Source organism: Lissotriton helveticus, chromosome 5_1 (assembly GCF_964261635.1).
Source record: "Lissotriton helveticus chromosome 5_1, aLisHel1.1, whole genome shotgun sequence".
Classification (NCBI taxonomy): domain Eukaryota; kingdom Metazoa; phylum Chordata; class Amphibia; order Caudata; family Salamandridae; genus Lissotriton; species Lissotriton helveticus.
The window spans coordinates 5,708,256-5,720,782 of record NC_136065.1 but is presented as its reverse complement, the minus strand read 5'-3'; the positions used below and the strand labels follow the sequence as shown (position 1 = coordinate 5,720,782).

General features: G+C 46.4%; 1 protein-coding gene across 1 annotated transcript in view; it reads left to right on the top strand.

Annotated features, from left to right (window-relative positions):
• The first annotated feature begins 307 nt into the window (after positions 1-307).
• LOC144752886 (proteasome subunit beta type-8-like) overlaps positions 308-12,527 on the top strand; it is a 69,930-nt gene continuing 57,710 nt past the window's right edge. Inside the window, exon 1 of the mRNA XM_078640713.1 lies at positions 308-478. Coding sequence (XP_078496839.1) covers positions 347-478 — 132 coding nt within the window. The 5' untranslated portion in view covers positions 308-346. The remainder of the gene's footprint in view (positions 479-12,527) is intronic.

Here is a 12,527-nt window from a genome sequence, read left to right as displayed (position 1 = left end):
AATGGCAGCACCCCCCTCTGAGAAGTGCCCCCACACCTCTCGGGGCGCGGCTCACTTGTGTGCCCCCTGAATGGCAGCCCCCCCCCTCTGAGAAGTGTCCCCACACCTCTCGGAGGGCGGCGCACAGCGCAGGTTGTTTGTAAAAGTGCCTTTCTGGGCATGAGTGCAGTGTGTGCGTTATGTGCAGTGTCAGCTGTACAGTTTCCCGCCCCATCGGGGTGAGCCCGCTCGTCTCCCCCTTGTTGTGCTCTGCCACCTTCACTTTCGGTTTCGGTTCTGGGAAGGCGAGGGGGGGGGGGTGCTGGGAGGGCAGTCAGAGCGCTCACAGCGGCTGCACGCACTCTTCATGGCGCTGCTCGACCTCTTCCGGGGGCCCCGGGACTGGACCCTGCCCCTGGACAGTACCGAGGACGCCAGGGGCCAGGGGCCCTGCAGGGAGCTGTTCGGGGGCCACATGGCCCTGCCCCGGGGCCTGGAGGTGAGGAGGGCGGGGATCCCCGGGCGGGGCAGGAGCTCTGTGCCAGCTGCTGCCGGGGGGGGGGGGGCACCGAGAGCACCAGCCCATGACGTGTGTATGCTCCAGGGACTGGACCCTGCGTTCATTATCATGGAAACTGCAGCGGGGGGGGGGGGGGGGGGGGGGTGGCAGCACCACGCGACCCTGCGCACTTCAGAGCCCCCTCTGCTCTCAGAGGCCTGTGTCCGAGGCCTTGAACTCCAGAAACTACGCTGCCTTCCAGCACTGATCCTGCAGGGACACGCCTGCCCCCTCACATGTCTGTATGCACACCCCTGGGGTGCTCCTCCATCCGAATCCCTGGAGATTTAAATGTCTCCCTAATCTTAGGGTGTTCGGATGTCTCCATGCCCCTAGGGTGTATGCCTGCTTCTATATCCCTGGGATATTTAAATGTCTCCCTAATCTTAGGGTGTTCGGATGTTTCTATGCCCCTAGACTGTATGCCTGCTTCTATATCCCTCGGATATTGAAATGTCTCCCTATTCTTAGGGTGTTCGGATGTCTCTATGCCCCTAGGGTGTTTGACTGCTTCTATATCACTGGGGTATTTAAATGTCTCCCTAATCTTAGGGTGTTCGGATGTCTCTATGCCCCTAGGGTGTATGACTGCTTCTATATCCCTGGGATATTTAAATGTCTCCCTAATCTTAGGGTGTTCGGATGTCTCTATGCCCCAAGAGTGTATGACTGCTTCTATATCCCTGGGATATTTAAATGTCTCCCTAATCTTAGGGTGTTCGGATGTCTCTATGCCCCAAGAGTGTATGACTGCTTCTATATCCCTCGGATATTTAAATGTCTCCCTAATCTTAGGGTGTTCGGATGACTCTATGCCCCTAGACTGTATGCCTGCTTCTATATCCCCTGGGATATTTAAATGTCTCCCTAATCTTAGGGTGTTCGGATGTCTCTATGCCCCTAGACTGTATGCCTTCTTCTATATCCCTGGGATATTTAAATGTCTCCCTAATCTTAGGGTGTTCGGATGACTCTATGCCCCTAGAGTGTATGACTGCTTCTATATCCCTGGGATATTGAAATGTCTCCCTAATCTTAGGGTGCTCGGATGTCTCTATGCCCCTAGGGTGTATGCCTGCTTCTATATCCCTGGGATATTGAAATGTCTCCCTAATCTTAGGGTGTTCGGATGACTCTATGCCCCTAGGGTGTATGCCTGCTTCTATATCCCTGGGATATTGAAATGTCTCCCTAATCTTAGGGTGTTCGGATGTCTCTATGCCCCTAGGGTGTATGACTGCTTCTATATCCCTGGGATATTAAAATGTCTCCCTAATCTTAGGGTGTTCGGATGTCTCTATGCCCCTAGGGTGTATGCCTGCTTCTATATCCCTGGGATATTGAAATGTCTCCCTAATCTTATGGTGTTCGGATGTGTCTATGCCCCTAGACTGTATGCCTGCTTCTATATCCCTGGGATATTTAAATGTCTCCCTAATTTTAGGGTGTTCGGATGACTCTATGCCCCTAGAGTGTATGACTGCTTCTATATCCCTGGGATATTGAAATGTCTCCCTAATCTTAGGGTGTTCGGATGTCTCTATGCCCCTAGGGTGTATGCCTGCTTCTATATCCCTGGGATATTGAAATGTCTCCCTAATCTTAGGGTGTTCGGATGTCTCTATGCCCCTAGGGTGTATGACTGCTACTATATCCCTGGGATATTGAAATGTCTCCCTAATCTTAGGGTGTTCGGATGTCTCTATGCCCCTAGGGTGTATGACTGCTTCTATATCCCATGGATATTGAAATGTCTCCCTAATCTTAGGGTGTTCGGATGTCTCTATGCCCCTAGGGTGTATTCCTGCTTCTATATCCCTGGGATATTTAAATGTCTCCCTAATTTTAGGGTGTTCGGATGTCTCTATCCCCCTAGGGTGTATGCCTGCTTCTATATCCCTGGGATATTTAAATGTCTCCCTAATCTTAGGGTGTTCGGATGTCTCTATGCCCCTAGGGTGTACAACTGCTTCTATATCCCTGGGATATTGAAATGTCTCCCTAATCTTAGGGTGTTCGGATGTCTCTATGCCCCTAGGGTGTACGACTGCTTCTATATCCCTGGGATATTTAAATGTCTCCCTAATCTTAGGGTGTTCGGATGTCTCTATGCCCCTAGGGTGTATGACTGCTTCTGTATCCCTGGGATATTTAAATGTCTCCCTAATCTTAGGGTGTTCGGATGACTCTATGCCCCTAGGGTGTATGACTGCTTCTGTATCCCTGGGATATTTAAATGTCTCCCTAATCTTAGGGTGTTCGGATGTCTCTATGCCCCTAGAGTGTATGACTGCTTCTATATCCCTGGGATATTTAAATGTCTCCCTAATCTTAGGGTGTTCGGATATCTCTATGCCCCTAGGGTGTATGCCTGCTTCTATATCCCTGGGATATTGAAATGTCTCCCTAATCTTAGGGTGTTCGGATGTCTCTATGCCCCTAGGGTGTATGACTGCTTCTATATCCCTGGGATATTGAAATGTCTCCCTAATCCTAGGGTGTTCTGATGTCTCTATGCCCCTAGACTGTATGCCTGCTTCTATATCCCTGGGATATTTAAATGTCTCCCTAATCTTAGGGTGTTCGGATGTCTCTATGCCCCTAGACTGTATGCCTGCTTCTATATCCCTGGGATATTTAAATGTCTCCCTAATCTTAGGGTGTTCGGATGTCTCTATGCCCCTAGGGTGTATGACTGCTTCTGTATCCCTGGGATATTTAAATGTCTCCCTAATCTTAGGGTGTTCGGATGACTCTATGCCCCTAGAGTGTATGACTGCTTCTATATCCCTGGGATATTTAAATGTCTCCCTAATCTTAGGGTGTTCGGATGTCTCTATGCCCCTAGGGTGTATGACTGCTTCTATATCCCTGGGATATTTAAATGTCTCCCTAATCTTAGGGTGTTCGGATGTCTCTATGCCCCTAGAGTGTATGACTGCTTCTATATCCCTGAGATATTTAAATGTCTCCCTAATCTTAGGGTGTTCGGATATCTCTATGCCCCTAGGGTGTATGCCTGCTTCTATATCCCTGGGATATTTAAATGTCTCCCTAATCTTAGGGTGTTCGGATGTCTCTATGCCCCTAGGGTGTATGCCTGCTTCTATATCCCTGAGATATTGAAATGTCTCCCTAATCTTAGGGTGTTCGGATGTCTCTATGCCCCTAGGGTGTATGACTGCTTCTATATCCCTGGGATATTTAAATGTCTCCCTAATCTTAGGGTGTTCGGATGTCTCTATGCCCCAAGAGTGTATGACTGCTTCTATATCCCTGGGATATTTAAATGTCTCCCTAATCTTAGGGTGTTCGGATGACTCTATGCCCCTTGGGTGTATGCCTGCTTCTATATCCCTGGGATATTGAAATGTCTCCCTAATCTTAGGGTGTTCGGATGTCTCTATGCCCCTAGGGTGTATGCCTGCTTCTATATCCCTGGGATATTGAAATGTCTCCCTAATCTTAGGGTGTTCGGATGTCTCTATGCCCCTAGGGTGTATGACTGCTTCTATATCCCTCGGATATTTAAATGTCTCCCTAATCTTAGGGTGTTCGGATGACTCTATGCCCCTAGACTGTATGCCTGCTTCTATATCCCTGGGATATTTAAATGTCTCCCTAATCTTAGGGTGTTCGGATGTCTCTATGCCCCTAGACTGTATGCCTGCTTCTATATCCCTGGGATATTTAAATGTCTCCCTAATCTTAGGGTGTTCGGATGACTCTCCTGCCCCTAGAGTGTATGACTGCTTCTATATCCCTCGGATATTTAAATGTCTCCCTAATCTTAGGGTGTTCGGATGACTCTATGCCCCTAGACTGTATGCCTGCTTCTATATCCCTGGGATATTTAAATGTCTCCCTAATCTTAGGGTGTTCGGATGTCTCTATGCCCCTAGACTGTATGCCTGCTTCTATATCCCTGGGATATTTAAATGTCTCCCTAATCTTAGGGTGTTCGGATGACTCTATGCCCCTAGAGTGTATGACTGCTTCTATATCCCTGGGATTTTGAAATGTCTCCCTAATCTTAGGGTGTTCGGATGTCTCTATGCCCCTAGGGTGTATGCCTGCTTCTATATCCCTGGGATATTGAAATGTCTCCCTAATCTTAGGGTGTTCGGATGACTCTATGCCCCTAGGGTGTATGCCTGCTTCTATATCCATGGGATATTGAAATGTCTCCCTAATCTTAGGGTGTTCGGATGTCTCTATGCCCCTAGGGTGTATGACTGCTTCTATATCCCTGGGATATTAAAATGTCTCCCTAATTTTAGGGTGTTCGGATGTCTCTATGCCCCTAGGGTGTATGCCTGCTTCTATATCCCTGGGATATTGAAATGTCTCCCTAATCTTAGGGTGTTTGGATGTGTCTATGCCCCTAGACTGTATGCCTGCTTCTATATCCCTGGGATATTTAAATGTCTCCCTAATTTTAGGGTGTTCGGATGACTCTATGCCCCTAGAGTGTATGACTGCTTCTATATCCCTGGGATATTGAAATGTCTCCCTAATCTTAGGGTGTTCGGATGTCTCTATGCCCCTAGGGTGTATGCCTGCTTCTATATCCCTGGGATATTGAAATGTCTCCCTAATCTTAGGGTGTTCGGATGTCTCTATGCCCCTAGGGTGTATGACTGCTACTATATCCCTGGGATATTGAAATGTCTCCCTAATCTTAGGGTGTTCGGATGTCTCTATGCCCCTAGGGTGTATGACTGCTTCTATATCCCATGGATATTGAAATGTCTCCCTAATCTTAGGGTGTTCGGATGTCTCTATGCCCCTAGGGTGTATTCCTGCTTCTATATCCCTGGGATATTTAAATGTCTCCCTAATCTTAGGGTGTTCGGATGTCTCTATCCCCCTAGAGTGTATGACTGCTTCTATATCCCTGGGATATTTAAATGTCTCCCTAATCTTAGGGTGTTCGGATGTCTCTATGCCCCTAGAGTGTATGACTGCTTCTATATCCCTGGGATATTTAAATGTCTCCCTAATCTTAGGGTGTTCGGATGTCTCTATGCCCCTAGGGTGTATGACTGCTTCTATATCCCTGGGATATTGAAATGTCTCCCTAATCTTAGGGTGTTCGGATGTCTCTATGCCCCTAGGGTGTATGACTGCTTCTATATCCCTGGGATATTTAAATGTCTCCCTAATCTTAGGGTGTTCGGATGTCTCTATGCCCCTAGGGTGTATGACTGCTTCTATATCCCTGGGATATTTAAATGTCTCCCTAATCTTAGGGTGTTCGGATGTCTCTATGCCCCTAGACTGTATGACTGCTTCTATATCCCTGGGATATTTAAATGTCTCCCTAATCTTAGGGTGTTCGGATGTCTCTGTGCCCCTAGAGTGTATGCCTGCTTCTATATCCCTGGGATATTGAAATGTCTCCCTAATCTTAGGGTGTTCGGATGTCTCTATGCCCCTAGGGTGTATGACTGCTTCTATATCCCTGGGGTATTTAAATGTCTCCCTAATCTTAGGGTGTTCGGATGTCTCTATGCCCCTAGACTGTATGACTGCTTCTATATCCCTGGGATATTGAAATGTCTCCCTAATCTTAGGGTGTTCGGATGTCTCTATGCCCCTAGGGTGTATGACTGCTTCTATATCCCTGGGATATTGAAATGTCTCCCTAATCTTAGGGTGTTCGGATGTCTCTATGCCCCTAGGGTGTATGACTGCTTCTATATCCCTGGGATATTGAAATGTCTCCCTAATCTTAGGGTGTTCGGATGTCTCTATGCCCCTAGGGTATATGACTGCTTCTATATCCCTGGGATATTTAAATGTCTCCCTAATCTTAGGGTGTTCGGATGACTCTATGCCCCTAGGGTGTATGACTGCTTCTATATCCCTGGGATATTGAAATGTCTCCCTAATCTTAGGGTGTTCGGATGTCGCTATGCCCCTAGAGTGTATGCCTGCTTCTATATCCCTGGGATATTTAAATGTCTCCCTAATCTTAGGGTGTTCGGATGACTCTATGCCCCTAGGGTGTATGACTGCTTCTATATCCCTGGGATATTTAAATGTCTCCCTAATCTTAGGGTGTTCGGATGTCTCTATGCCCCTAGACTGTATGCCTGCTTCTATATCCCTGGGATATTTAAATGTCTCCCTAATCTTAGGGTGTTCGGATGACTCTATGCCTCTAGGGTGTATGACTGCTTCTATATCCCTGGGATATTTAAATGTCTCCCTAATCTTAGGGTGTTCGGATGACTCTATGCCCCTAGGGTGTATGACTGCTTCTATATCCCTGGGATATTGAAATGTCTCCCTAATCTTAGGGGGTTCGGATGTCTCTATGCCCCTAGGGTATATGACTGCTTCTATATCCCTGGGATATTTAAATGTCTCCCTAATCTTAGGGTGTTCGGATGACTCTATGCCCCTAGGGTGTATGACTGCTTCTATATCCCTGGGATATTTAAATGTCTCCCTAATCTTAGGGTGTTCGGATATCTCTTTTCCCCTAGAGTGTATGACTGCTTCTATATCCCTCGGATATTTAAATGTCTCCCTAATCTTAGGGTGCTCGGATGTCTCTATGCCCCTAGACTGTATGCCTGCTTCTATATCCCTGGGATATTTAAATGTCTCCCTAATCTTAGGGTGTTCGGATGACTCTATGCCCCTAGGGTGTATGACTGCTTCTATATCCCTGGGATATTTAAATGTCTCCCTAATCTTAGGGTGTTCGGATGACTCTATGCCCCTAGAGTGTATGACTGCTTCTATATCCCTGGGATATTTAAATGTCTCCCTAATCTTAGGGTGTTCGGATATCTCTTTTCCCCTAGAGTGTATGACTGCTTCTATATCCCTCGGATATTTAAATGTCTCCCTAATCTTAGGGTGCTCGGATGTCTCTATTCCCCTAGGGTGTATGACTGCTTCTATATCCCTGGGATATTTAAATGTCTCCCTAATCTTAGGGTGTTCGGATATCTCTTTTCCCCTAGAGTGTATGACTGCTTCTATATCCCTCGGATATTTAAATGTCTCCCTAATCTTAGGGTGCTCGGATGTCTCTATGCCCCTAGGGTGTATGACTGCTTCTATATCCCTGGGATATTTAAATGTCTCCCTAATCTTAGGGTGTTCGGATATCTCTTTTCCCCTAGAGTGTATGACTGCTTCTATATCCCTCGGATATTTAAATGTCTCCCTAATCTTAGGGTGTTCGGATGTCTCTATGCTTCAACAAGAGGGATTAGAAAGGTCTTTTGGTCAAGTCTAGCATACTTGCCCAAATGAATCAGAAACAGAAAGGGTATGCAGTTCCTAGGTGGATCACCCCAAGGGTGAGTACGAGGTAGGAAGTGCTTAATTCCCTTTAGGACAAGGTGTTCTTCAGGAGAAAGTGGAGGAGGGGGAGGCGGAATTCCTCCTTTCGGAACTAGGGCCCTCACACACCCAGCCAGCTAGGTGTCATGATTCATCATTGGGACTGCTCCTCGTTGTGTGCTGCAATACCAGAGGGCACCCAATGAAGGGGGTCTTTGGCGGAGATCTTTTGTTCCTTGCCGTTTGGTGAGGTGTGGGTGAGGGGCCTAGGCAAGTGTAGATGTATTGTAGTGAAGGTGCGATTTAAAACCGTTTCGGTAGTCCAAAGAGATACTTTAATAGAGTGGCTCCTACCTGATGATGATGTTAGTCCCTCCTTAGTACCAACTCCTCTTCATTTGTCACCTCCCATGGCGACTGGCCCCTTTACTTCAAGTCTTACGTGGTACCCTGTTATTTAGACTGTGAGCTCTATTTTCTTTAATGAGGTTCTCCTACTGACTTCTCTACTCCACCCCCTCCCTCCCGTTGTCTGTACCTCCCTCTCGTTGTCCGTGATGGCTATCGTTTGCAATGCAATACGTCTCGCGTAAATAGGAGTCCTACTGCATTGCAAATGCTTGTTTTCAAGTTATCCCACACCTGGCCTTCAAAAACACTTGTGATAATTTAATTCAGAGATGCTCTGTGCTCGTGCTCCTGTGATCCAGAGTCAGACACTCACCGCTGGGATAGCCGGGTTTAGGGCATACACAGGGCCGGACTGGGAACCACAACCGGCCCTGGCAAAGTGCTCGGCCGGCCCCCGCCCGCCCCACTTGGGGGATTAGAGGTGCCGCCGAGCTCTATGCCAGGGCCGGTTTTCGGCCGATTTTGGTACAGGAACGATTTTGCAGCTATGGCACGGTGGGGCCCAAAACCGGCCCCCACCCGTACGGCGCAACGGGGTATTGCCCAGTTCCCGCTATGGCCAGTCCGGCCCTGGGAATACATGCAAAGCGAACGCTCCAAATATACCAGTGCCAGGAGCAGAGGCTGCCGGGCTTCGGTCCGCTATACGGTCAACTAGCTCGATTTATATTATCTGCTGAAGTTGCCAGGGAAGTCACGGAGCGGGGGCTGGCAGGAAGTTCAAGTGCTTTATGGATTATTTTAAAGAAGAGGAATCCCTTCAGATTTTTCAGAGGGAAAAGGGGACTCTAGGCACAGGAGAACAGTGGTGAAGGATAGGCCTGCATCCGCATCCAGAACACAGCCGAACTCTTCTCAACACAGCCTTGCGTTCCGATAGAGTCCTCATTTTATGAAGGGAGTGTGGCATTTGGAAGAGAACTCAGCCATTCCAGATGTGTGTTGAGACGTTTGGAGAATCAAAGAGAGCTTTTGCCATATAAGAGAGATGGTTCATTCCGAGGGTGCCCTGCTCTTGTGTAGAGATATTACATTCAGAATAATCGGGCTGTCCTTGCAAAGAGGGACTTCTCGTACCGAAGAGAACTTTGCGTCCTGAAGAAAATCCAGATCCCTGAAGAGAAAATCCTACATTAAGCCTGTTGTCCAGAAGAGGAAGGAATATGTTCTGTAGGAAACTCTTCCTTTCTGAAGAGAACTGTACAATTCTGCGGAGAGGATGTGGCGTAATTGCTGGACCTGCTGACTTTGGAACTGGGGATCAGGGTGTGAGTCTCGGCGCCGGCTCAGCATCCTGTGATTCTTCTTATCACTTTATCTCCGCAGTGCTTACATATAAAATAAATGTGCCCTTGTGTAACGTAACTGGTGCTTATGTAAAGGGCTCCAATACCTGTGAGTTGAGTTCACGCTATATAATGTATAAACAGTGCGGCCACCGGAGTTCACCACTCGACTTGAACTCTGCTTCTATACGTCAAAGTATATTCAATACTTTGCAGACAATTCCATTGCTGTTGCTCGATAGGCCGTGGTTGCTTCTGAATGATGTTTGGTGAAGGAAACAAGAGGACATTTTGATTAGTCATCGTAAACTGAGTTGCGTGGCTACTATCAAAAGTACATTTTAATGTGGGGTCTTAATATTCCGTAGTTAGACTGTTGCAGCTCCAGCAAACAAAGGAAGATCAGTAACTTAATACAGGCCTGTGACGGCCTTGTGACGCAGAAAAAAAAATACTATCATGGACGCACAATTAATAATAATAGAGGCCTAAGCACGTGACGTAGTACAGAAATACGACACAGAAATGTATGCATGCACAATTTTTTTAATTAAAGGTCTATAGGACCTCGTGACTTATAAATAAACATTTCAATTATGTAAGCACAATTTAAAACCATTGAGGGGTAGGAAAGCCATATGAAGGAGAAAAAATTGCATTATGCATATACAATTTACAGTGGCGGCTGATGATGTGACATCTTCTCTTACCTTTGCTTCTGTCGTCTTTTGTCGTGTCTTCAAAGGCTGCGGTTTTGCTGAGTCTGGGGTGTTTTGGGTGTGGGCGCCGCCGCCTCCGCCCCTATGGTATTGTGGCTGGGCGGCAGCAGCAGTGACATCACGTCGAGTGTCAGGAGTCCTACTCCGCTCGAGCATCAGTTCGTAGCAAAATCGACGACGACACTCTGTTTGTCACCGCAGCACAGGCAGGCAAAAGAGAGCGTGCTCACGTCAGTGCCCGCATTATATGGGAACCGCAGGGGCTGACCAAACCATGCCCAGGGCCGTCATTGGTAGCGTTTTCGTGGTCTGCAAGAATGACTGCCCTGGGGGACATCCCATTGGCTAATGTATTGGTTTCCAGGCTTAGTGATAGCAAGCATGCTAGGTGGTGGTATGTGGGGAGTGTGGGCGCATGTGCAAGTATGAGTGTGTGCACTAACAATTAACAACAGAGAGAGATGGGGGCGGTGTTATAATGTACGCAGAGGCAGGCCCAGAATCGGATCTGCAATGAGTGAACACTTTTAATCATTCTCCTTAGTGCGCCCTGAGCTCTGATTTGTCACTGAGAGCGTGATCGCACCATACTTTGTACTGCTAATTATACTCAGTGCGTACCTGCCCATACGGTACGAATATGCTTTGAGGTTATGCGTCGCATTAAAGCTTCCGTGTGACGTCATGTACGGCGTTCTGTTTGCGAAAGGCGGCAATGTTTCTACTTGGTTTAAAACATTTATTTATGTATTTAATGTGCATACTAAGGGCAGGCATTTGGGGTAACTATGAATTTATTTTTTGTGTCCTCATTTGCCTTTTCTTCAAAAAAAGGACCATACCAACCACCTTGCACGGCTTATAGGCGTGATTTGATAATTTGGTAGTAGAGATGTCCCAGAAGAAGAAGTAAGGGTGCTTTCTTTTAGCTCCATCAAGGTGTATTTCAACCTGTAGGACCTTTATCGAAACTTGACTGGCCCTGGTCCAGGAGTGTTCGAGGCATAATCATTGGACCCGGGGGAAAAAAACCAGAAAAAAAAAACCCGGGTTCATCTCCAGTTGATTAGGAGATCCCAGAAAGCCAAGTTACGCTTAATAGCTGTTCTTTTGAGGTCCATTTTAGATGTTTCATATAAGGATGAAAGCCACCGAGAGTGTAATGGGGGTGTTTTCTCTACCCAATGTATGCAAATCTGTCTTCTCGCCAATAAGATTGCGTAGAAGAGAAAGGATTTCGCCTTGCCTTTAATGTTATCTTTCAACCCAAAGATGACAAGTGGCAGGGTTATTTCCAAAGATGTGTTTAGGATAGAATTTAAAGTATTCTTCACATCTTCCTAGAAATTTAAGATGTCAGGACATTCCAAGAACATATGTATATCACAAGCACCTATCAAGTTGCATTTGTTACATTTTTTATGTGGTAGAAATTTAGATAGTTTCAAAGGAGTTATGTATGCACGATGTGCAGAGAAGAGGTGGTTTTGTCTTAGCCATGAAGGCTTTACAGTTTTATATAATAGTCCGAAAGAGTTTTGCCACCTCTCCTCACATGGAATACCAATCGCCGTTCCCGATAGCTCATCTGGGAGTTGGAATTTCCCATCAATTTCCTCCAACAGCTGCCAGTACCATGTAGCTACTTCTTTCCCTCCAATAGCTCGTTCTACCAACTTTTGTTCCGTTATGCTTGTTTTCCCTAAATTGGCATCAATACGAGTCTGAGATCTCACCCAGCTGTTTAATTGAATGTATTTGAATCTGGACAACCCTGTGCCAACTAGTTCATACAGCTCGTCCCAAGCTATAAAATTACCATCTTTAAATAGTTGGCCCCATCTTGTAATACCTGCTTGTTCTATTATTGTAGAAAGACTATCTCGCAAGCATGGTGGCAACCCGGGTGAGTCCCAGATTGGGGAGTAGTTGGAGTAATATTACAAGCCCAGTTTCTTTCTGATGTTAGACCAGTTTTTAGCGCATGATTGTGCTATTTTAAGTTTGATGTTTTTGAAGAATTTCTGACATCCAAATTTAAACATAAAGCCATCCAGTGCTAGATTAGCCCCCATTAACATGGCCTTATACATAGAATCAGTTGTAAGATTAGATGGCATTTTTAGGAGCATTCTTGAATGTGACAACTGGAAGGCCCATGAGTAATACAACAAGTCCGGCAGTGCAAGGCCACCTTTTTCTCTTCTTCTTCTTAGCTTTTTCCATGCGATTCTTGTGGTTTTATAGTTCCTAATAAAATAATTGATT